General features: G+C 39.7%; 1 protein-coding gene across 5 annotated transcripts in view; it reads left to right on the top strand.

Annotated features, from left to right (window-relative positions):
• Window positions 1-23,490, top strand: part of SORCS1 (sortilin related VPS10 domain containing receptor 1) — a 574,694-nt gene that overhangs the window by 388,917 nt on the left and 162,287 nt on the right. For all 5 annotated transcript variants that reach the window (XM_061403397.1, XM_061403398.1, XM_061403399.1 and 2 more), the window contains exon 5: window positions 2,122-2,195. In XM_061403397.1, the coding sequence (XP_061259381.1) occupies window positions 2,122-2,195 (74 nt within the window). The remainder of the gene's footprint in view (window positions 1-2,121; window positions 2,196-23,490) is intronic.

Genomic DNA, 23,490 nt, shown 5'->3' with positions numbered 1-23,490 from the left:
AGTCACAGATTCTTCTTGGCTGAATGCCCAAATACTGTGTAGCTGGGGCCAAGTGAGCGCCTCGCTTTGGTAGCCAAATACTTCAGCCTCTTTTTTGACTTCAGGATGTGTTTTGATCCAGTGTACACAATGTCGTAGCAGGCTCTTCCAAGGGTCAGTAAATCCTCACTTGAGCTGACTTACTTCTTGGACATGCCTGGTACATCTGCAGCCGCGGTGAGTCACTTGGTGAGTCATTTGACCCTCCATTGAGCGCCGAGGCTGGAGAGGGCGGACAGTCATGGTACTCAGTACACAGTGACTCACCATCCATTCACTGTAGGATCTGGCATGCGCAGTGGTGGATGACTGGGATGTGAGTGGGTTACAGACCAGGCACACAGCAGAAAGGAGATGTTCCAAAATGATATTTTCAAATCATCCGGCCAAACATCCATGGGAACCGGAATGCCTCAAGCAATAGGAATCTCTGCTGCCATCAGAGGACACTTCTAGAAGCAAAAGAACAAGAACAACAAAAACAAGGAAAAACACAAAGAAAGGCTCCTGTAAAACCATCCTGGTGCTGTGAGACCACTGGAGAGGAGCAGGAGTAGGAGTGAGCCAACAATGAAGAACAAGATAGAAGAGAAGAAAGACACTTGGAGGGGAAGGAGTATGCGGAGGGTTAGACCCTGGGTCATGAGCAGTGTTTCTTTGTGGTTGCCCTTGGACAGCACTGTAGCAAATGGACTTGAAATCTCCCCGGCTGTGTAAGCATTGGCAAAATGGCCATAATAGCTTTATATATTACTGGGAGGGATGGTATGTGGATTAAATGAAGGAATGCATGAGAAGCACTTGAATTACAGTAAAAGCTTAGTCCATGTGGGCTGCTGTTAGAGCCTAAAGTTCCTCTATTCTCTGTTTAAAAAGACATCAACTGGCTCCTTCTGCCAGCACGACCGGATTTTCTTCTCCCTAACTTGTCATTCAAAGCCTTTTCAAGTTGCCAGTTCAGTTCAGTCGCTCAGTTGTGTCCAACTCTTTGCAACCCCATGGACTGTAGCACGCCAGACTTCCCCACCCATCACCAACTCTCAGAGTTTGCTCAAGCTCATGTCCATCGAGTCAGTGATGCCATCCAACCATCTCATCCTCTGTTGTGATGCCATCCAACCATCTCATCCTCTGTTGTCCCCTTCTCCTCCTGACTTCAATCTTCCCCAGCATCAGGGTCTTTTCCAATGAGTCAGTTCTTCACATCACGTCTCCAAAGTATTGGAGCTTCAGCTTCAGCGTCAGTCCTTCCAATGAATATTCAAGACTGATTCCCTTTAAGATGGTCTGGTTTGATCTCCTTGCAGTCCAGGGGACTCTCAAGAGTCTTCTCTAACACCACAGTTCAAAAGCATCAGTTCTTTGGTGCTCAGCTTTCTTTATGGATCAACTCTCACATCCATACGTGACTACTGGAAAAAGCATAGCTTTGACTACATGTGCCTTTGATAAGCCACATTTATTCATATAACCATCCCTGATTTTCTCACTTCTTATCCACGCTATTCCCTTTGTGAGTCCTGCTTGTCTTATCTTTGTCAGTTTGAATTCTGCCATTCATTCACATCCATGGTGAATCACCATACATCTCAGAAGCATCCCTAATTGATTTCTGAATCCCCTTCCTTTGAATTCCTTCATCTGGTGATTGCATGCATTGCTCATTATTTTTTGTCAGATTTGGGTTATATTATTGGCTTTCTGAGAGCCAGGTCTAGATTTTGGACTTCTTTATATCTCAGACAACAGTCTGCATATTCCAGGGCAAGTAATACAGCTTACCAGGCAGAATGGGGTATGAATCCCAATTTATTTTAATATTTAGAGGGCATGTGATTTCCAACAAATCACTTAATCTTTGTGAGCTTCAGTTTGCTCAACTATAAAATGGAAATATCAATGTCTTGCAGGATCTATATGGAGAATAGAGATGATACATGGGGCACTCATCTGGCATAGGAAGGGTGATTAATAAATGGAAGACGTTATTATTATTATCATTATCATTAATCCAGTGAATCATGTTTTATGCATTCAGTGTACCATGACGTCCTGGTGCTGAATATTTTGTCTTCTCTACAGTTATACAGCTCTGCTGAATTTGGGAGAAGGTGGCAGCTTATCCAGGAAGCGGTTGTTCCAAACAGATTCTACTGGTAAGTCTCACTCTGTTAACTAGCAAATGGAGATATCACCCGAGAAAATGAGCGTTGGAATCTTCCCACCCAGAGCTCTCACATGACGTCTGTTCTTATTGGGATATACCTACATTCTGTAGGGCAGAAGGGGACATTGGAGTGGTAAACACGGCAAGGGATTGTTAAAGCAGTATCATAAATTACTTTTAAAAAATGAGATCAATGGCAGCAAGAGTGATGAAAATGTTGTTTTGTTATATTTTGATGAAACTTTAAGACAGACACTTTAAAACATTTTAATAGTGATTTTTTATTACTAAAAGCATTATACACATATATAATACATGTTCAAATTAAAGACTTTCAGTGTAAATAACTAGATCTTAATTAGTCTAAAAGCGGATCATCTTCCGATTCCTGATTTCGATTCTTTTAAGTATTCTTTTCATCATATGGTACGCAACCAATGTTTCTAGTTTCTCACTTCTCCTTCCATAAACATTCTATGAATACCTAAGCATGTGCAAATACAAAACATTCTAGTTAATGTTGATATTACTTATCAATCCCTTTTGAATTTACAGCCTAAACCATATAAAAGATGCGATTCTGTCTTGCCCTAATTTATCTAACCTGCCTATGGAATAGACATCTAGGTTACTTCCAGATTTCTGCTGGTATTAACAGTGGTCTGTGGAACTAGCTCAAACAAGAGTTTAAATATCCTTTGTTCACGTCATTGAGAATTACTGGGGCAATGACCTTTTAGAAGCTAGTGAGTTTCCTACAACCAGGACAGTGAAAGTTGCCTCCCTTTTATTCCTCTTAAAATCACACTATCTTTCGTCAGCCTTCCAACTTCCATGTACCTAATAGCTTCCCTCACCACTCCAATTCTCTCACTTCAAAGAGGAATGCATTTTTATTTTTCTCATTCTCAAACACAGCCCTAAGACTCCTGTGGGAGGTGAAAGCCAGAGAACAGATAAATCTCTTAACACTAGTGAAACTGCCTGAAAAAGTGAAAGACAAGTCATTTGCAAACAAACTGGCTCAAAGATAACACAAAGAGACTTCTATACGGAAAGATACCTTTTCTCCCATCACAGAGACGTTGATAACTAAATAGGGTTTCTGTTGCATAGAAGTCACCCACCTCTTCACTGCTGCTTCCACTCAGGAATGACTGAAGCTTTGTTTTTGGCATCTAAATTGGCTTCTCCCTTCTCTGGGAAAACAGTTCTAACTGTCACTGAATCTCCCTTTTCTGATTAGCATTTCTTCTTTTCCTCACTTATTCATTTTGTTTCTTATTCACGAGACACTTTGCATCTCCATGTGCATCTCCTTATAAATTATAAAGTCACTTTTTTGGAAAGAGGGTCCATGGGTTTTGTTTATTTTCATTCCCTCCTTTATATTGGGTGTTATATGTTCATAGAATAAATAAATAATAATATGCACGGAATAAATAAAGACTAAAATAAATCAATGTGGTTCCCCTAAGTTAACCTGGAAATGGAGTCAATGCTTCACCAATGAGAAAGCATGAGAGACTGATCTTTAAGTCCTGCTTCCAAGTAACTGAAAACATTTGCACATGGACCAAGCAGTGGAAGGTAAAAACTTCATGAAAGTCTGGAGAGAAGTTTGTTCCAACTGACAGAAACAAAGAAAAACACTGATCAAAAAAAAAAAAAAAGGAAAGTAAGATGAGAGAATTTCCCATGTCAAGTGGTACATGGTACACAGTATTTTCCAGCTCACTGAGGGCTAATTTACACACATTTTGGGGATAAAAAACAATTCCATCATTGCTTTGGCTGGTAGTAATTGAAAACCCATTATTTCTTCTTGGAATGGGGATCTTCCATCGGTGACCAAATGTTATTATATAAATATTGTTATACAAATTTTATTTATTATACAAATATTATACCAAGTCCTTGTAACCACATGTCATATCATTATCTTTATAAAAACATATATAAATTCTAATTAATCTGTCTGCTGAGTGAAATAAATGATACCCCTCCTCTGCCTTTGGGAATAGAGACCTCTTCTCCATTCAAGCTCTGACATTGTGATAGGCATTATTCAAACTTAAGCAATGTAATCCTCAGAGCAATTTTATGAAGTAAGCCTTGCATTATCATCCCTAACAGAAAAGGAATCTTTGGCATGGAGAGGTTAAATAATTTAGCCAAGGTGACCCAGCCAGAAAGCAGCAAAGCCAGGATTAAGATTCAGGCAGAATGGCTTCAGAGCCCAAAAGCTACTGAATCAATGGGCTCTGCCACTTCTTGGAACTCTTCTGGGCTGGAGCTATGAACTCTGGAAATCTGGCCTGTTTTAGGCAGATGAGTAGAAAACCCAAGGCTCTTTTGGCCACCATGCCTGTGTGTGTATCCCTCCAACTGGGCTTGGAAAATGGGCCCTCTGGACTTTCCAGAGAAAGCATGAGACCTTGTAAATTGCACAGTGCACATGACTGTTGATGAAATATATTGGTCTCTGGCTACATGGTCTGTATTTTCTGACTCTGAGGATCTTCCTATGGCTTGCAGAAAGGTGTCAGTCGAAGCAATATTTGTTAGACTCTTGGAAATCAGTTTTTTTTTTTTTTAATTATATGAGAACTATTGGGCTATCTAGGATTATTCAGCAAGCTTAATTGAAAGAAGCTCTCTTTAATCATTTCTGCTTAAAGCCTGGCTGTGGGAGTGTAGAGGGGACTGAGGGGAACTTTTATAGGGCTGAACTTATATGTGACACTGGATAATAACATAGCATTTCCCACGGAGAAAAATGAAGATGAATTCATATCTTTTCCTCATCACCTAGTGCACTTAAGGCATATCTTTATTTTTGGTGGTAATAGTACTCCTACCCCTGGAAGTAGTCAGTGGTAATTGCAAAGCAGTTTTGGAATGTAAGAACTTATCCTTATGTTTATGGTGATTGTTCGTAGCACCATCATACTGACATACATATGAACTTTCTTCCGAGGAGTTTAAATTGCTTCCAAAATTGATTTGCATGTTTAGGGCATCTTATAAAATGTATCTTAGCACAATACTGCCTTAAGTAGAATAGGTATATTTTTATTCAACTAACTGTTATAACGGTTTTGTTCTTTACTATATCAGAAATCAATTATACAGGGAGGCTATACAGCTGGGAATTTAAGGGGCTCAGAGATACTGAGGTATGAGTTCTAGCTTTGCCATTTACTAAGTAAGGAGTCATGAGTAAGTTTAATTCTGCATGCCCCTTTTTTTTCCCTCTGTAAAAAGATAATTAATACCTACTTAGTTAAATGAGATGTTTCTTGTGAATTGGTTATATGCCTGACACCTAAGAACTGTATTGAGTCCCTGCTGGCTTACAGTAATATTAACTGATTTTTTACATCTCTTAGTTTTGTTTTTCCCCCAAGTTGGCTTCATTCTCAAGTTAGATTTCACCATTTATTATAGCAATGATGGACATCATCAAATTTAGTCTTACAGTCTGACAGTTTGGAAACTCCATCAAACCGGTCTGCCTCTTTCCTCACATTTCCAGGGATTGAATCCAAGTAGTCTGGCTTGGATCAGAGCTATATAAGATGGTTCATTACTAATGTAGGTCAGACACATATCTTTTCTGGGAATTGAAATAGGAGGTGGTATAGAGTCTCAGTCAAACTACATAGCTCAAGGATGGAGGAGAGAAGATTCCTAAAAAGGAAGAAAAAAAGATTCCGTTATCATAAAATAAAAAGATAGATTTTCATTAGGGAGAAAATAAGATGGGAGAGCTAGGTGTCAGTAAGATAATGTTCCAGAATAGGGGTATGTAATTGTTAAGTAACTACAGTCGTCCAGGTACGTGATTTTGTTGTTATTCAGTTATTAAGTCATGTCCAACTCTTTGTAACCCCATGGACTGCAGCATGCCAAACTTCCCTGTCCTTCACTATCTTCTAGAGTTTGCTCTGATTCATGTCCGTTGAGTTGGTGATGCTATCTAACCATTTCCTCCTCTGCTGCCCTCTTGTTTTGTCTTCAGTCTTTCCCGGCATCATGGTCTTTCCCAATGAATCATCTCCTTGCATCAGGTGACCAGAGTATTGGAGCTTCAGCATCAATCTTTCCAATGAATACTCATGGTTGATTTCCTTTAGGATTGAGTGGTTTGATCTCCTTTCAGTCCAAGGGACTCCCAAGAGTCTTCTGCAGTACCACAATTTGAAAGCATCAGTTCTTCTGCACTCAGCTTTTTTTATGGTCCAACTCTCAAAACCATACATGACTGCTGGAAAAATCATAGTTTTGACTATATGGACCTTTGTTGGCAAATCGATGTCTCTGCTTTTTAATACGCTCTCTATTTCAAGGAGCAAGCATCTTTTAATTTTCATGGCTATAGTCACCATCTTCAGTAATTTTGGAGCCCAGGAAAATAAAATCTATCATTGCTTCCACTTTTACCCATCTATTGGCCATAAAGTGATGGGACTGGATGCCATGATCTTAGCTTTTTGAATGTTGAGTTTTAAGCCAGCTTTTTTACTCTCCTCTGTGAAAGAGGGTGAACCTCATCAAGAGTTTCTTTAGTTCCTTTTCATTTTCTGCCATTAGAGTAGTATCATCTGTATCGCTGAGGTTGTTGATATTTCTCCTGGCAATCTTGTTTCCAGCTTTTGATTCGTCCAGCGGACATTTCACATAATGTACTCCCTTATAAGTTAAATAAACAAGGTCACAATACAGGATCGTACTCCTTTCCCAATTTTGACCCAGTCCATTGTTTCATTTAAGGTTCTAACCATTGCTTCTTGACCTGCAAACAGGTTTCTCAGGAGACAGGTAAGGTAGTCTGGTATTCCCATCTCTTTAAGAATTTTCCACAGTTCATTGTGATCCACATAGTCAGAGGCATTAGCATAGTTAATGAAAAAGTGAAAGTCGCCTAGTCGTGTCCCACTCTTTGTGACCCCATGGACTGTACAGTCCATGGAGTTTTCCAGGCCAGAATAGTGGAGTGGGTAGCCTTTCCCTTCTCCAGGGGATCTTCCCAACAGAGGGATCGAACCCAGATTTCCCGTAGTACAGGCTTTACCAGCTGAGCCACAAGGGAAGCCCAGTGAAGCAGAAGTAGATGTTTTTCTGGAATTCCCTTGCTTTCTCTGCTAATTTGATCTCTGATTCCTCTGTCTTTTCTTTCTTTTTCTTTTTTTTTAAAATTAATTAATTTATTTTAATTGGAGAATAGCTGCTTTCTAATATTGTGATGGGTTTTGCTATACAACAGCATGAATCAGCCATAGGTATACATGTGTCCCCCTAATCCTGAACCCCCCGCCCCCTTCCCTCCCCATCCCATACCTCCTGGTGTCACAGAGCACCAGCCCTGGAAGCCCTGCTTCATGCATTGAACTTGCACTGGTTGTACTAGGTCTTACCTCTGGAAGGTCTCAGTTCACATACTGCTGTAGCCTAGCTTGAAGGCACATGATAAGTCACACCATTTGATCCTCACAACAAGATTGTGGGGTAGGGATTTTTATTCCCTTGTTGATGAAATAGAAAAATGATATAGTTTATGCAACATAACATGTAGTATACCAAATTTTGAAACTTGGTCTATCTAGATCCATGACGCTTGCTTGCAACAGTAAAGATCAGCCCAAAATTCAAGAGTTATGTGTATGCTCAGTCATTTCATTTGTGTCTGATTCTTTGTGAACCCCTTGTATCCCTCCAGAATAACTGTTAGTTTAACAGTTCAATGGGACTTCCCTGGTGGTTCAGATGGTAAAGACTCTGCCTGTAACACAGACAACCCAGGTTTGATCCCTGGGTGGGGAAGATCCCCTGGAGAAGGAAATGGCTACTCACTCCATTATTCTTCCTTGGAGAATCCCATGGACAGAGGAGCCTGGGGGGCTACAGTCCATGGGGTCCCAGAATCGGACACAACTGAATGACTAACACACAAACACACACTTTCTAACAATTTAATAGATAAAAACCAAAGTATTGCATTTAATACTGAAGAAGACTGTGGAAAGGAGAACCAGTGGTGCCCACATGCCTTGCATAAGTGAAGCTTCTGTCAGAAACCAAGTTTACTATTTAAGAAGTTGATGAATATGGTTTGTTGGAATTTGATTCAAATTTAGGATAAAGGAATGGAAGGTAGTTTTCATTATAAACCACTCAGCAATCTATTGGGCTTCCCTGTTAGTAAATTGGTAAAGAATCTGCCTGCAATGCAGGAGATCTGGGGTTCGATCCCTAAGTCAGGAAGATGCCCTGGAGAAGGAAATGACAACCCACTCCAGTGTTCTTGTCTGGAGAATCCCATAGACAGAGGAGCCTGGCAGGCTACAGTCCATGGGATCACAAGAGTCAGACACAACTTAGTGACTGAACCAGTATAGCAATCTATTATCTATGCAAAAGACAAGGCAGTCTTAGAGCTGTTTCACTTAATTTAAAATAGGCTCGAGCATACCACCTCATTCAAGCAACATATTGATTATGTTGTTCTGACATACAGGGGGCTGGCCGGAAACAGAGACAGCTAAATGGCGGATTACATATTTTTTTTGTAACTAATTCACACATGAAAATTAAGAGTCGGCTTGACAGTAAACCTTCTGTTATTCTAGAATGCCATCCTTGTTTCAGTGATGTCCCTCAGGGGGTGTATGCCAGCTGTATTGTAGCAGAGGGATCCAGGAATATTTCTGACTCCATTTTCAGTGTGTTTGAGCAAGTTTGTACATTCTCATTTGTCCCTATGGTTCAATGTCAGTCAGTATCAATGACTTCCCATCCCACATCTTTGGCAACAAGTCTCATTTCTTGAGCACTTACTGTATGCCAACCTCTGTGCTGAGTGCTTTGCATATGTTGTTTTAAACAATCCCCAGAACAATGATGTGAAGTAATTTATTGATCAAAACTTCTTCAAAATATGTAATAGAAAAAGGAAACCTGTTTTAAGGGGGGAAAAAAAGCAATATTGGCTCATGGATCTGAAAAGTAAGGTCTAACTTTTTCTGGACTCTACCTGATGCGGGGGCTCATTGCAATCATCAGTTTTCTCTTTCTGTTTGCTTGCTTCCAAAGGCATTTGATTTTTATTGGCATATGATTGGTTTACAGTGTTGTGCAAGTTTTAGGTGTGGCAAAGTGATTCAGTTACACATGAGGTCATCAGCTCCTACCCAGGGTCCTTTCATCTAACCTCAGGCATAAGAGGCGGGTCCATAAACTTTCATTAATATATCTGGCTACCATCAGAAAACACTGCAGGACTTAAATAGTTTTCCTCTCTGATTCTGACTCATATCACTCCTACTCATCATCTAGTCTTTGTTGAATATTGCTGCCAAGCCTATTTCAGCATTTTATTTTGCCTTGTTTGACAGTTTGTTTTATATTCACCAGGTTACCATGTCACCATGACCCTACCTCTTCCTCCTTCAGATGTGCTGGCGTTCAACCCAGCATCTCTAAGACCTCTAAGCCACTCTCACAAAAGGGACTTGAACGGGATAAGGCATGAGATAACTAACTCTTTTGTGTTTCCTCAGATGGATTTAATGGATTCAATAATAAAAGAACTCTCTCTACTTTTCCTTTCCCAGGTTTTGCAAATTGGAAATAGGGTAAAATCTAATGCTGTTACAAAAAAAAAAAACAACACACATTTATATATACACATATATATGTATATGAAGTGAAACTCTATGTTATCAAAATAACTAGAAGATATAATATGATTTTTTATAACATTAGATTAGATAGAGTTACGGCTATTTTTTAAAGATGCTCTGCTGTAGTCTCCACTCACATCTGTGAAGCCAGTCATTTTCTGTAGAGAATAACACCATCACTCGCTTTCTGTTTTATGTGGGCCAGTAGTATGACATCCCACCATTCAAAAATCAGCTTTTTCTATAGGCTTCCATATTTCTGTATTCCCTGTATCCTAGCCTTAGCACCTTAGAGTCATATTCAACTCCGCCGTTGTACTCACCTCCTCTTAAATCTTTGGGTTTCCAAGTCCCACAGGTTCTACCTCCAGGAAGTTTTACCTGCCAGCTGCTCTTCCATTCTCCCTAACATTATACTGACTCAGCACCACCTTCCCTCCCACTAGGAACAGTAAAAAAGCCTCTCCATCCATCTCCTCCTATCACACTACTGCCTCAGGAACCATGTACGCATTTCCCTGGTCAAGTATTTGTCTTATTTCTCATGGCTTAAAGCATAACATTAAGAAGAATAAGAATGTAACCTGGTTCTTACAAACCTGAGCTCAAATATACATTTTTCTGGCGCTTCTGCCATGCTCCCAATTCTGTGTGCCAAAATCTTAAAGGCTAAGTAAGTAATTCTAAGCACTGGTTAGTCTCTGTACCAATCTATACCTCTTATGTCTATGGTTTTAAACATATTCCTACCTGGGGATAAACTGTCCTTTTGTTTGTTTGTTTTTGCAGTGATTCATTTTTAATACCTACTATGTGTCAGGATATTTTTTTCTTTGAATATAAAGGTAATATGTGAGGGTCTTTGTCATTATTAGGATCACACTATTGGACTGTTATGTCCTTTTACTGATGACTACCTCTACTATGTAGCCTTCTTTGGTTCTGGCTTCTTACTTTTTTAGGCAGGAAGAATCTCTTCCTTTGAGTTTAAAAGTGATCATGTCACAAATAAAATGTAACACATCATAGTGTCTGTCGTATAACAGGTCTGTCTGTAGGATTAGTAGAAAGAACACAGTAGTAATAGTCACTCAGTTGTGTCCAACTCTTTTGCAACCTCATGGACTGTAGCTCACTAGGCTTCTCTGACCATGGAATTCTCCTGGCAAAAATGCTGGAGTGGGTATCTACTCCCTTCTCCAGGGGATCTTCCCAACCCAGGGATCGAAACTGGATCTCCTGCATTGCAGGCGGGTTCTTTACCGTCCGAACCAACAGGGAAGCCCTACAGCCATCATATGCAGCTTCTAATCTGAGCTTCACTATCTACTACCTGGGCGATCCTGAAAAACTGCTTCACCTGCCAGAGCTTACTTTCCTTCTTCCATATCTTATTTTGAGAATCAAAGATAGCATATTATGTTATTCTTAAGTAACTTAGCACTTAGTATATTCTTTGTATCTATCTTTTTGTTTCATTTGTTTCTCCTGCTAAAAACTAAGTTCCTTAAGGACCAACACTGTCTTTAACATATTTCTATCTTGTGTGCAAAAATAGATGGATATCATAGATCTTAGTGTGCACACACACATACATACCACACACACACACACACACACAAAGGCACACAAGGTAGTGAAATTCATCGACTATACATATACCTGTATATGTACAAACATAAACCTTTAGATTGAAACACATCTTGAATGGGCGTTATTTATCAGGAAATCATAATAGATAACCTGTTTTTCCTTCCAGTCTGAAAAGGTTAGATTTCTAAGCCATTGAAGCCATCAAAGTGTATATTGAAGGAGGGAGAAGGGGAATTCTGGATTAGTAAAAGGAACAGTTTTCTATGCAGTAGGTTATTTATTAACTCAACAGGCTGTCTTAAGGAGTCATGAGATCCATGTTAGCAAAGGAATTTAAACAAAAACAAAGTGGATGCCTCCTAGACTGCTCTCACAGAGAGCTCTGCCAAAGAGTGTCGAGAGATCCTCTACATACTTCAGAATATGGAATTTAGACGAAGAAACCCTTCTTTCTTTGAAGTATGGACTTAATTCTCTCTTCTTTTGTACTCCTCATCGTCCCAGGCCGTCTCTTCTGTTCTGAGCCTCTGAGATGAACCATGTGTGTGGCTTGGGTAAGAGCAGAGAGAAGCAGCAGAAAATCATGCCCAAGATCACATACCAGGAGCTGCAGTGGGGCATTTCTGGTACCTGTACTAGGCATGCTGGATAAGGGGATTTTCATTATCCTTGAGAGGGTTGCTGTTTAATCTTTTTTTTTCCTGTTAATGAGCTCCACTTCAGTGCTATTTCCCTATCCACTTGCACCTTCCTCCACTTCTTAATCTCTTCCTATGATTAGCAGGTTTTCCCTACAAATTAAGTTAAATTTCCCCTGCTACACTCTGATAGATGCTACACCCATCACTTTTCTCATGACCTTCATTCACTAATGGCCATCATTGATTCCTGTCCTCCTTATCTTGATGACTTCTTGTCTCCAAGGACTGCAGCTCCTCCATCACTGAGCAGCTGAGAGTCAGTCATTTCTCTAGATTCCCTCTGAGAACTCTTATGATGGCAGAGTACAAGAGATGGCAGTGAAAGGCCAAAAGAAAGGGTAACAATCCTCATAATTATGACTTCCTAATTTAGACTAATTTAAAAAAAAAAAAAAAACAACTGACTAAGCTCTGGTGATTAGGCCTCACTTAGTCTTCAAGTTCAAGAGCCTCTGGAATGTGTCCAGTGTCTCCATATGTAGTTTCTATTGCTCAGTCACTGTCCACCTTTGTATGTTCTCTTTTGTCAGTGAGAAGTGGTGTTTGGTATTTCAGAGTAAGGGCTCTGGAGTCAGGATGCTTTTGTTAGAATCCTATTATCAAGGGTGTCACGATGAGCTGTTTAACTTCTTTAAGCCTTGTCATCCTCATCTGTATAATGGTTATCATAATAATGACCTCCTCATATATTTGTTGTCAGGATTAAAATGAGATTCAATGTTAAAGTCTAAACACATGATGCATGATGAATAAATATTAACTATTATTTAAAAGAGGAATAGAGACAAGTTGGGTATTAATGAGTTTCTGAAATGTGGCCATCTCATTTTGATATTCAGTTTAATCCTCTATGGTTTCAATGGGAATTTTTAATGTGTGTGTGTGTTTTACACTTTTGTTGTGCCAGAATTTGGAACAATGGATCGAAAAGTAGCTTATAATTTTGTGGCTTCTCGAATATTTGAAAACTCTTATTTATCCAGTTCATTTAATTTACATCAATTGAGTCATTTTCAGAACTAACACCTGTCCGTGAAGATAGAGGATACAGCCCCTGCCCCCTGGGGGGGCCTGCAGCTGATGGGGTGGGGTTGTGAAGGGAAGACCCTACAGACGTCTGTGGAAGGATATTGCCCTTCCATAGCTGCCCCTCTGTGAGCGGCAGCCAAGCATCTGACTTGGAACCCAAGGTCACGAGGCTGTCAGTCTGAAAAAAAAAGCTGGGCATGTAACTGGAAAGGGAAGAGCGAGGGAAAGCAAGATAGAACCTACCAGTCCTTCTGCACTACCTCCCATCACTCTAGCCAAAAGGACCTTCAGAGTAAAGTGGCCGCTGCTTCTCTCCTGTGTTGCTAATCTCACACGTGTTTCCTTTCAGTCAGTTCTAACTAGAAGCCATACAGAGACTCTGGAAAATATACTTGCAGCTTTGCCAAGTTGATCCAGTGCAAAATCACCACAGTATACCCATTGAAAACATGGCTCCTGTTCACATCATTAACCATATGTAACTTCCAAATGAAAAGAGCAACATTACACCTCTGCCTAGCATGAGAGGACACTCCCCTTCATGTAACTTAAAACATGATAAATATCTTCCTAAAAATGTAAAACAGCCATTGCCCATGTCATAGTGTCTATCTTTGGGTAATATTCCTTCTCTAGTGAACCATAGTTCCCCATTCTTTATTCTGTAGTTAAAAACTGACATATAATGTAGCCACTAATAATATATTTCATGTTGAAACAGAGAAATGGGAAAGAGAAAAGAGAAGGATTCACAAACACACATGCACAAAGATATTCACATTAAATTAGATGAGGGTGGGTCTCTAGGGCATGGTTCCTAAGGAAAGGAATTTATCTGTTAATAGACCAATGGTGACGAGAAATCCCAGTAGAAATCCTACCGAGAAGTTAGGATAGTGAAGTACCCAGAACAGTCCCTCGTGTATCCATGTAACTTCAAATCTAAAATTTATGGAATGAAGATGCACCCTCATTTTGTATATCTGTCAAAATAATTCTTCTCATTAAACTTTATCATTTCAATAATTATACCTACTGATTTAAGAGATGTTAAAATAAAAAAAAAATGAGCATTTTGGAATTGATGAAATGAATGAACAGTAAATATTTGTTGAATGAGTGAAAGATGAAGAATGGGTGTTGGAGATGGAATAACCGTAGGTATTTATTTTCCAAATCAAAGTGTAGATGAGTGAGTGAGTGAAAGTCTCTCAGTCGTGTCCGACTCTTTGCAGCCCCATGGACTGTACAGTCCATGGAATTCTCCAGCCCAGAATACTGGAGTGGGTAGCTTTTCCCTTCTCAAGGGGACCTTCCTAACCCAGGGATCAAACCCAGGTCTCCTGCATTGCAGGTGGATTCTTTACCAGCTGAGCCACAAAGGAAGCACAAGATTACTGGAGTGGGTAGGGTTGTCTAAATAGAAAATTAATGAGATATGAAATGATGAATTCTAGGGTAGTCAAATGACCCAAAACCTGGCTCATTCATTCATTAGGAATGAAACTCAGAATGACCCAAGGAAGATCATAAAAGCAGCTGTAAGACTGGTGAATCCTTGCAGATGACTAGCCCTGATATGTATATGCATCAGAATTTCAGGATTCTTCGAAAACGTAAGGCTCATAACATCTTATTTCTGATTCGCAGGAATCCCTTCTATAAAATTAAGTTAAGTGGCTGAAAACAGCCTTTTGTATTGAGAATGGAACTTTGTCTATCAGGATCTATCTTTCTTTAAAAACAATAAGTAGAGGAAATAGACTAGTCCCACCATTTTTTATTGTTGGCTCTGGCACTTAAAACATCAACACCTCTAAACAGAGTGAGCCCATAATTTAGAGAAAGCTATCAAGGTTTTCAGGGGCATAGCAAGATGTGCCCTGGGGTGGGGGGAAAAACTTGCTGCAGCATTTATGAGATTTATGGTAAAGGGTTTTACATGAGGGCTGAAGTTTAAGGCAGATAAATCCCAGACGACAAATACCACCAATAATTGAATTACAAAACCATTATCATGTGCTGAACAGAGCAACTTTATGACTCTGTTGTGACAAGATGAAACTTGTTAGAATATTTATGTGCCTGGGATAGCTTCTGCACCACCAATCCGGAGAACAAGCTGGCTCTTCCATGTGCCTCCTATGAGCAGTTAGCCTTCCTGAGTAATTCAGTAGCCAAGGAAAACAAGGTACTTCAGAGAGAGGGCTCCAAAACAGACATAGCCTACAACCATACATCACATCTGACCTTGAATTTCAACAGCTTCTGGGTCCAACACACTTCTGTTGTCAGCTGAAACTAGGCTCTTCCCATGGTAATCTGGCCAGTCATACAATAAATAAAGACTCTGGCTGTCTTCATTGTTTTCTACTTCTAAACAAATGAAGAGTAAAAACACCCCAGTAATAAGAACCATTTTTTTCTGATCTTAACATGTCTTTGAACAATCATATACCTTCATCTTTTGTGATTGTTGAAATCTATGAATCAGACTCTTGACAGTGGCAATGAAATGGTAGTTTTCCTTTTTTTATAGGGTGAAGTAATGACAGGACCAATCCATTCCTCATGATGGCTATGACTTAGTTAAAACAGATTACGTTCCTGTTTATAGTTTCGCTATAACTGAGTATATCCTTATGAGATTTGGGTAGTTTTCTCCAATTTTTTTTTAATTTAGAAATAATTTTAGGATTGAAGAATTGCAAAGAATAAGAGCTCTTATATACCCTTCCCTGTGGCTTATACCTCATATAACCATGTTGTGATATTCATAACTAGGAAATTAACATTGATTTAATACTATCAACTAAACTGGAGACTTTATTTGGATCTTTCCAGGTTTTCTACCAATGCCCTATTGTTTCCCCATCCAGAATCCAAATAATACTCCAACATTGCATTTACATGTCATTCCTTTTTCTGTTTCGTCAAATCTCCTGTCTTTCCTTGTCTTTGATAACCTGGACAGTTTTGAAGTATGCTAATCAGGTGTTTTGTAGAATGTTCCTCAAATTGGGTTAGTCTGATATTTTCTCATATTATAGGTTTATATATTCTTGGGAAGAATATCCCAGAAATGGTGTGTGCTTCTCATGACATCACATCAAAGAGCGATACAAGTATCAATAATGTATGTTTTATTACCAAAGATGGTAACCTTGATCACTTGATGGAGGTGGTATCTGCCAGGTTTGTCCATTGCTGAGTTATTATTTTCTCTGTTCCAACATCTCTTTCTTAGCAGCAAGTCCCTGAGTCCAGTTCCCACTCCAGTGAAGGAGAATCCAGCTCTAACTCCTGGCAGAAGGAGTATCAAAAGCTGGATGAACATATGTTAAAATTTCCATCATCATTAAGTCTTTTGAGAGGGATACTTTGAGGCTGTGCTTTTTACTCACTGATGTTAGGGTGCATCCGTCAGCCTTGCCTGCAGCATTTACGACTGTGGTATTCTAATGGAAATTGTTCATATCTGTCAGGAACAGTTGTTCCATTTGACAATTTATTTAATGTATAGCACTATGTAATTGCTCAGCCAATGAACTGACCAAAAAAAAAGATAGTTAATAAGCCCAATTCTGGATTGTTTTTTATTCCTTCCTCACCTCAAGAATCTCTGTGCGCTGTTTCTGAGTCTGTGGCCAAATAATCCCTGTTAGGCATTAAGATGCCACCTGCTGATGCAAGACAAGATCTCTCTGCCTAATAAAGTCCTTCTTAAAGGAGAGTTTTAAAGTCTGACTTGGGATGAAGCAGTCAGAGGCGAATGCTTTTCCCCAGTGACATATTTGCTTTACTGACTGTGGAGGTGGGGACTCCCTTGGGAGTTCTGATCTCTCCTCTCTGTTCATTTGGGCATCCCACAGCATCTTTACCCTGAGGAGGGTGACTTGGGGGTACTACATGAGTGTGCACACACATACATGCACCTACACACACACTCTTACCTCTCCCTGTCTCTCTTCTATCCTGGCTATGGAAAAAAATGCAGGCTTGCTGCTCCCCGAAAAAGAAAACAAACCTCAATAAAGTGTACTGACTCTGCTGTTCAAGAGTGATTTTAATTCCTAAGACAAAGAATGAAAAGAAAAGGAATATTTTTTCACGAGAAAGATCACTGGAGTGAGTCAAGACCCAGGTTAACAGTTTCAACCTGACACTGTCTGAATGGTGTGACCTTGGATGAGATATTTCCTCTCTTGAAACTTTGGTTTCTATAATTGTGACATGCAGTGTCTGGACTAGTTCATCTCTAACAGTCTTTTCATCTCTAAAGGTTTACTGTTGATAACAATGTTAGCTGTATATACTCTTTCTTTTACTCTTCACAACAGTCTTATCATTAGGTAGTATTATTATCAACCTTTCTACAGATGGTACATGAACTATAGAGAAATCAGGTTCCAATCTGATTGTGTATCATTTTTTAGCCATATGACCTCAGGCAAGTAGCTTTCAGGGCTAACACAGCCTTTCCTTATCTCACCATTATTTTTCCTGAAATTGTGTTGCATGTGAAGTTTCTAGGCACACAATGTATATTCTTATCCAAGTTGTTGACAGTTGACAAACAGGACACCAGCAGTGACACAGCCTTACAAACCCTATATGATATCCATCCTACACTTAACAAATGGATACTAGTCATTGATCAACAGCATTAGACAAGAGATTTTTTTTCCTAAGGTAGTTAAAGCCCCTTATAGTTCATATGTTTTTTTCTACACAACTTTTAAGAAATGGTATATTATATATAATATATACCTGATAATATATACCTGATATTGGAGAAGGCAATGGCACCCCACTCCAGTACTCTTGCCTGGAAAATCCCATGGATGGAGGAGCCTGGTGGGCCACAGTCCATGGGGTCGCTAAGAGTTGGACAAGACTCAGCAACTTCCCTTTCACTTCTCACTTTCATGCATTGGAGAAGGAAATGGCAACCCAGTCCAGTGTTCTTGCCTGGAGAATCCCAGGGACGGGGAGCCTGGTGGGCTGCCGTCTATGGGGCCGCACAGAGTCGGACATGGCTGAAGCAACTTAGCAGCAGCAGCAGCATATCTGATATATATTTATAGTTATTCACTCTCTCTCTTCTATGTTGAAATCTAAACATAAGGGCAGGGATTTTCCTCTGTTTTATTTGTTGCTAACCATCATCACCTAGAACTACCCCTGGCACATTATTGGCATTCAATAAATATTTGTTGAACTCATTCATTCATTAAAAATTTAATTAAGAGTCTGCTCTCTGGCCTCCTGTGGAGGAAAGTGTTAAAGATTTAACATTTTAAATGTTAAGGATGCCCCAGGAATCCTCAGTCTATAGCAATGGTCTCCATGGTGAGTTACCTGTGACCCCACCCCAGTAATGGACAAGATGATTCATGGATGTGAGAAGAAAGTATTAGAATTTCTGACTTTTTGCTTTCTTCTATTTTGATTTCTATTTTCTGTATATTTTCTAAAGTGAATATGTAAATACCGTAGTGCATTTGCAATTCCACCTGAGCTATCTCAAATCCTAAAAGATGATGCTGTTAAAGTGTGGCACAAAATATGTCAGCAAAATTGGAAAACTGAGCAGTGGCCACAGGACTGGAAAATGTCAGTTTTCATTTCAATCCCAAAGATGGGCAATGCCAAAGAATATTCAAGCTCCCGTACAATTGTGCTCATTTCACATGCTAGCAAGGTAATGCTCAAAACCTTTCAGGCTAGGCTTCAGCAGTATGTATACTTCCAGATGTATAAGCTGGATTTAGAAAAGGCAGAGGAACCAAAAAATCAAATTGCCAACATCCATTGGATCACAGAAAAAGCAAGGGAATTCCAGAAAAAAAATTTACTTCTGCTTCATTGACTATACTACAGTCTTTGACTATGTGAATCACAACAAACTGGAAAATTTTTAAAGAGATGGGACTACCAGACCACCTTACTTATCTCCTGAGAAATCTGGTTGCAGATCAAGAAGCAGCAGTTAGAATATTATGTGGAACAACAGACTGGTTCAAAATTGCAAAAGCAGCACAACAAGGCAGAATATTGTCACCTTATTTATTTAACTTATATGCAAAATACATCATGAGAAATGCCCGGCTGGATGAATCAGACTGGAATCAAGATTGCTGGGAGAAATATCAACAACCTCAGATACACAGATGATACTACTCTTTTGGCAGAAGGTGAGGAAGAACTAAAGAGCCTCTTGATGAAGGTGAAAGAGGAGAACGAAAAAGCTTGCTTTGGACGCAACATTCAAAAAACTAAGACCATGGGATATGGCACCATCACTTCATAGCAAATAGAAGGGGAAGAAGTGTAAACAATGACAAATTTTTTTTCTTGGGCTCCAAAATCACTGCAGGTGGTGACTGCAGCCATGAAATTAAAAGACACTTGCTCCTTGGAAGAAAGCTATGATAAACCTAGACAGCATATTAAAAAGTAGAGACATCACTTTGCTGACAAAGTCTGTATAGTCAAAGCTATGGTTTCTCCAGCAGTCATGTATGAATGTGAGAGTTGGATAATAAAGAAGGCTAAGTACCAAAGAATTGATGCCTTTGAATTGTGGTGCTAGAGAAGACTCTTGAGAGTCCCTTGGACAGCAAGGGGATCAAACTAGTCAATCCTAAAGGAAATCAACCCTAAATTTTCATTGGAAAGACTGATGCTGAAGCTCTAATACTTGGCCACCTGATGTGAAGAGTTGACTCAGTGGAAAAAACCCTGATGCTGGGAAAGGTTGAAGGCAAAATGAGAAGAGTGTGGCAGAGGATGAGATGGTTGGATAGCATCACGGACTCCGTGGGCATGAATCTGAGCCAACTCTGGGAGACAGTGAAAGACAGGGAAGCCTGGCATGCTGTGGTCCATGTGATTGCAAGCAGTCAAACACAGCTTAGCCAATGAATAACAACAACAACTCGTGCATTTCCACAACTTATTACTAGTAACTCCTATATTGGGTATGTGTTCTTTTTTCTTTTCTCTTGCTTGATGTGTTCAAACAAAAATTTGGATATTTCTGCCCTTGGAATTCTCTTATGGAACATAATTTCTCTGGGTCAGACTGTCTCCAGCAGCAAAATAATCAGGTTTCCATTCCTTTACACTCATTTTCTGCCTCCTGGTCTGAAGTTCTTTGTCTGTAACAAATATGAAAATACAGGAGAATTGAAGTTCTCTCCTCTTCTTGTTTCCCATTAATACAGTCCCTTCAGTCCAAATCAGGACTTTTACACCTTCCTCCTCTCACTCTGAATTTACGGTCAGCACAAATACACACCTCCTAGTATCCCTGGCATTTTTTCCTCTTATCACAACCTTAGCCTTCCAAGCACTCTTTCTTAAGATGGCATACAAGTTGTAAGTGTCCTGAAATTTGAGAAAAATCCATGTATCCTGCTCATGCAAATAAATACCAATTATTTCCCCCATGTCCCTTTGTCATTTGCTCACATTAATTACATCCACCTTACTCTTCCTTTCCTGACTGTAGAAATTTTCTTGTTTTTTATTAATAGTATTGGTTTATTACTATTAATAATAATGCATAAATACATCTTCCATGTCATTGTTAAATAAACTACTGATAAGTATAATCATCCCTTTGACTATTTCCCTACGATTCTAAAAATTCCAGAGGTGACTTCCATTATGAATTTTGAATGTACGTTTCCAGTAGCATTTGTTTTACTTTTATATGCATTTTGACTTTGAGCTAGTCGATAGGAGATAGATAAATTGGGCATTTTCATTTAATAGACTGCAATAAAATAGAGATCTCTCTCATTAATTTTGTATTCTGGCATGGAACAGTCTCTAAGATACATCGTTGAGTAAAATTAACAAGTTGCTAAAAATACATAGGGCATGCTACCACTATAGTTTCAAAAGATAAGAACAAACCTGCCTTAAAAATGCTGTGTGCTCCTCTTTTACCTCCGTCCCACATTCTTTGATAATTTCAAGTATTTTCCTCTGTATCTCACTGGCACTGTCGTTTCTGTTTCAAGATCAGGCTCGTGATCTGGTCATGCTCCCTGGTGTCTCTCTAGACTTTCTCCTTTGCATTCAGAAACAACAAAGACAAAGATGGGGAGGCACCATAAAAGTGGGGAAATAAGAAGGGGAGAGGAAATTCAACCAATGGAGTAGGAAGTAAAGTCATTATATTAGAAGATGGGAAAGTGGGAAAGAGGAGGGAAACTGTAGAAGAATGATTTGCCCAACCAGTTTAGAAGAACGGTTGATGTCTGCAGAGACCCGTGCTTACTTCTAAGCCCTTTCATTTCTCTTTCAACTTTCCATTTTCTTTCTACTGAGCACTTTGTATAACAAAACCTCACCTCCCACGACCCTCCTGAGCTTTATGTATTCCCACATTCTGAGTCAGACATCCTATTCTTCACTTTACTCTCCTTTGTCTGTCTGTCTCTCTCCCCTGCATTTTGTTATAAATGTCATATAACCTAACAGTCAGACTTCTGATTTGGGGAGTAGGAATGACAAAATGCAGACTGTAATGAGCTTAAGAGTGTTGGCCATGCTGATCCTTTGTAGCCATTATGCATTTAACAAACTAACTAGCATTTTTATTTGTCTGCCTCTATTTATTTGTTATTTGTAGTAGCTACCATTGTTTCAGTAACTCTGGGAGTTGGTGATGGACAGGGAGGCCTGGCGTGCTGCGATTCATGGGGTCGTGAAGAGTCGGACACGACTGAGCGACTGAACTGGCTGACTGACCATTGTTTCTGGAAAACCAGTGTAACCATGTGGAGATCAGAAAAAAGCAAACAAGCATGTTTCTCAGGCTTACAGGAGAGGTTAAAATGCCACCTTTAAGATACTTTTTATTTTTTTCTAGCTCATTTCTCCCATAAGATGAGACCTCAGGCCCAGCTGCTTTGTTTAGGAGTGAAAACTATAGCTTTAACTAGGACTTTCCTGATGGCGTTTATCTCTGAGAGCCTAACTGTAGTGTTATGTGAAGAGGAAACCCTTGACTACAGAAGAGGAGACCAGAGGGCCCAGCCTCCAATACAGGCCAGCACTTTGCTGCTGCTCCCAGTAGTAGATGGGGCCACTTGCTTTGTTTATGGGAAGCCTGTGGGAACATGAATGCTTCTTCTAAAACAAAAAGGAGGAGGGCAGGTGTCTCTAACTCTCAGCATCTGTCTCTCTGCAGATCCCTCCCGACTCCTCCCTTGGCCATTAGCTGCAAATCTGACTCTGAATAAATAAGTGCTATCCCATCATAGTGTTTATTTTTTAATACTTGCTCCGTGGTTATCTCCATCAGTACATTTTGTGGATCCACAACATTTATTGAGTAGTATATTAAGCTGGTATAAACTCAGACAAAATGCCAGGAGAATGATAAACTAGTGACATTTTTGGATTTCTCTGTAGAAAATGTCTACAAAGGCTGCATTTAGCTGATTGTATTTCAGAAGGCTGATGTTTCACTGCTAACTTCACAGTGCACTATATCAGAGTGAGTGTTTTATTTGCATTCTTGACTATGATAATCCTTAGGTTTTATTCCACACCGGCTCCTAAATGTGAGCACTGGCTTAAGATACTGGAAGCATAAATGCAGGAGTCTGGCTTGATCTTTTTTGTATCAATACAGCTGAGTCTACCATGTCCAGAGAGCTTTCACCTTCCTTGGGCAGAGAGACTACAATGGATAGATGGGAACACAAGTTATTTGGAGCCATTTATAAACTTATGTGCATAACTTTCTTTGTGCCATCCTGTGGCTTTTAGGATCAAATACAAAACCTTGACATGATGTTGTTGCTGTTTAGTTGCAGAGTCATGTCCAACTCTTTGCAACCCCATTGACTGTAACCCACCAATCGCCTCTGTCCATGGGATTTCCCAGGCAAGAATACTGGAGTGGATTGCCATTTCTTTCTCCAGGGGATCTTCCCCACCCAGGGATCAAATCCATGTCTCCTGTATCAGCAGTGTGTTCTTTACCAGTGAGCCACCAAGGAAGTCCTAACATGATATACACAGTGCCTAGATTTTCATTTTATCTTCTGTTGATCTGCTGTGAAAACTTAGCCATGTTTACTGTTTACATACTAGTAGGCACCTCTGTGGATCAACTTCTATCTGACCTGTGGCCTTTTTACTTGATATTTATCTCTAAGGAGAACGCTCTGCCACTCCCTCTAGCCATTGATCATATTGTTACATATCCATGAAAATTCGATCTATTTTACTCTAAAGGCTTATGGAACAT

Source organism: Bos javanicus, chromosome 26 (genome assembly GCF_032452875.1).
Source record: "Bos javanicus breed banteng chromosome 26, ARS-OSU_banteng_1.0, whole genome shotgun sequence".
NCBI lineage: Eukaryota > Metazoa > Chordata > Mammalia > Artiodactyla > Bovidae > Bos > Bos javanicus.
This window is presented reverse-complemented; position numbering and strand designations above follow the sequence as displayed.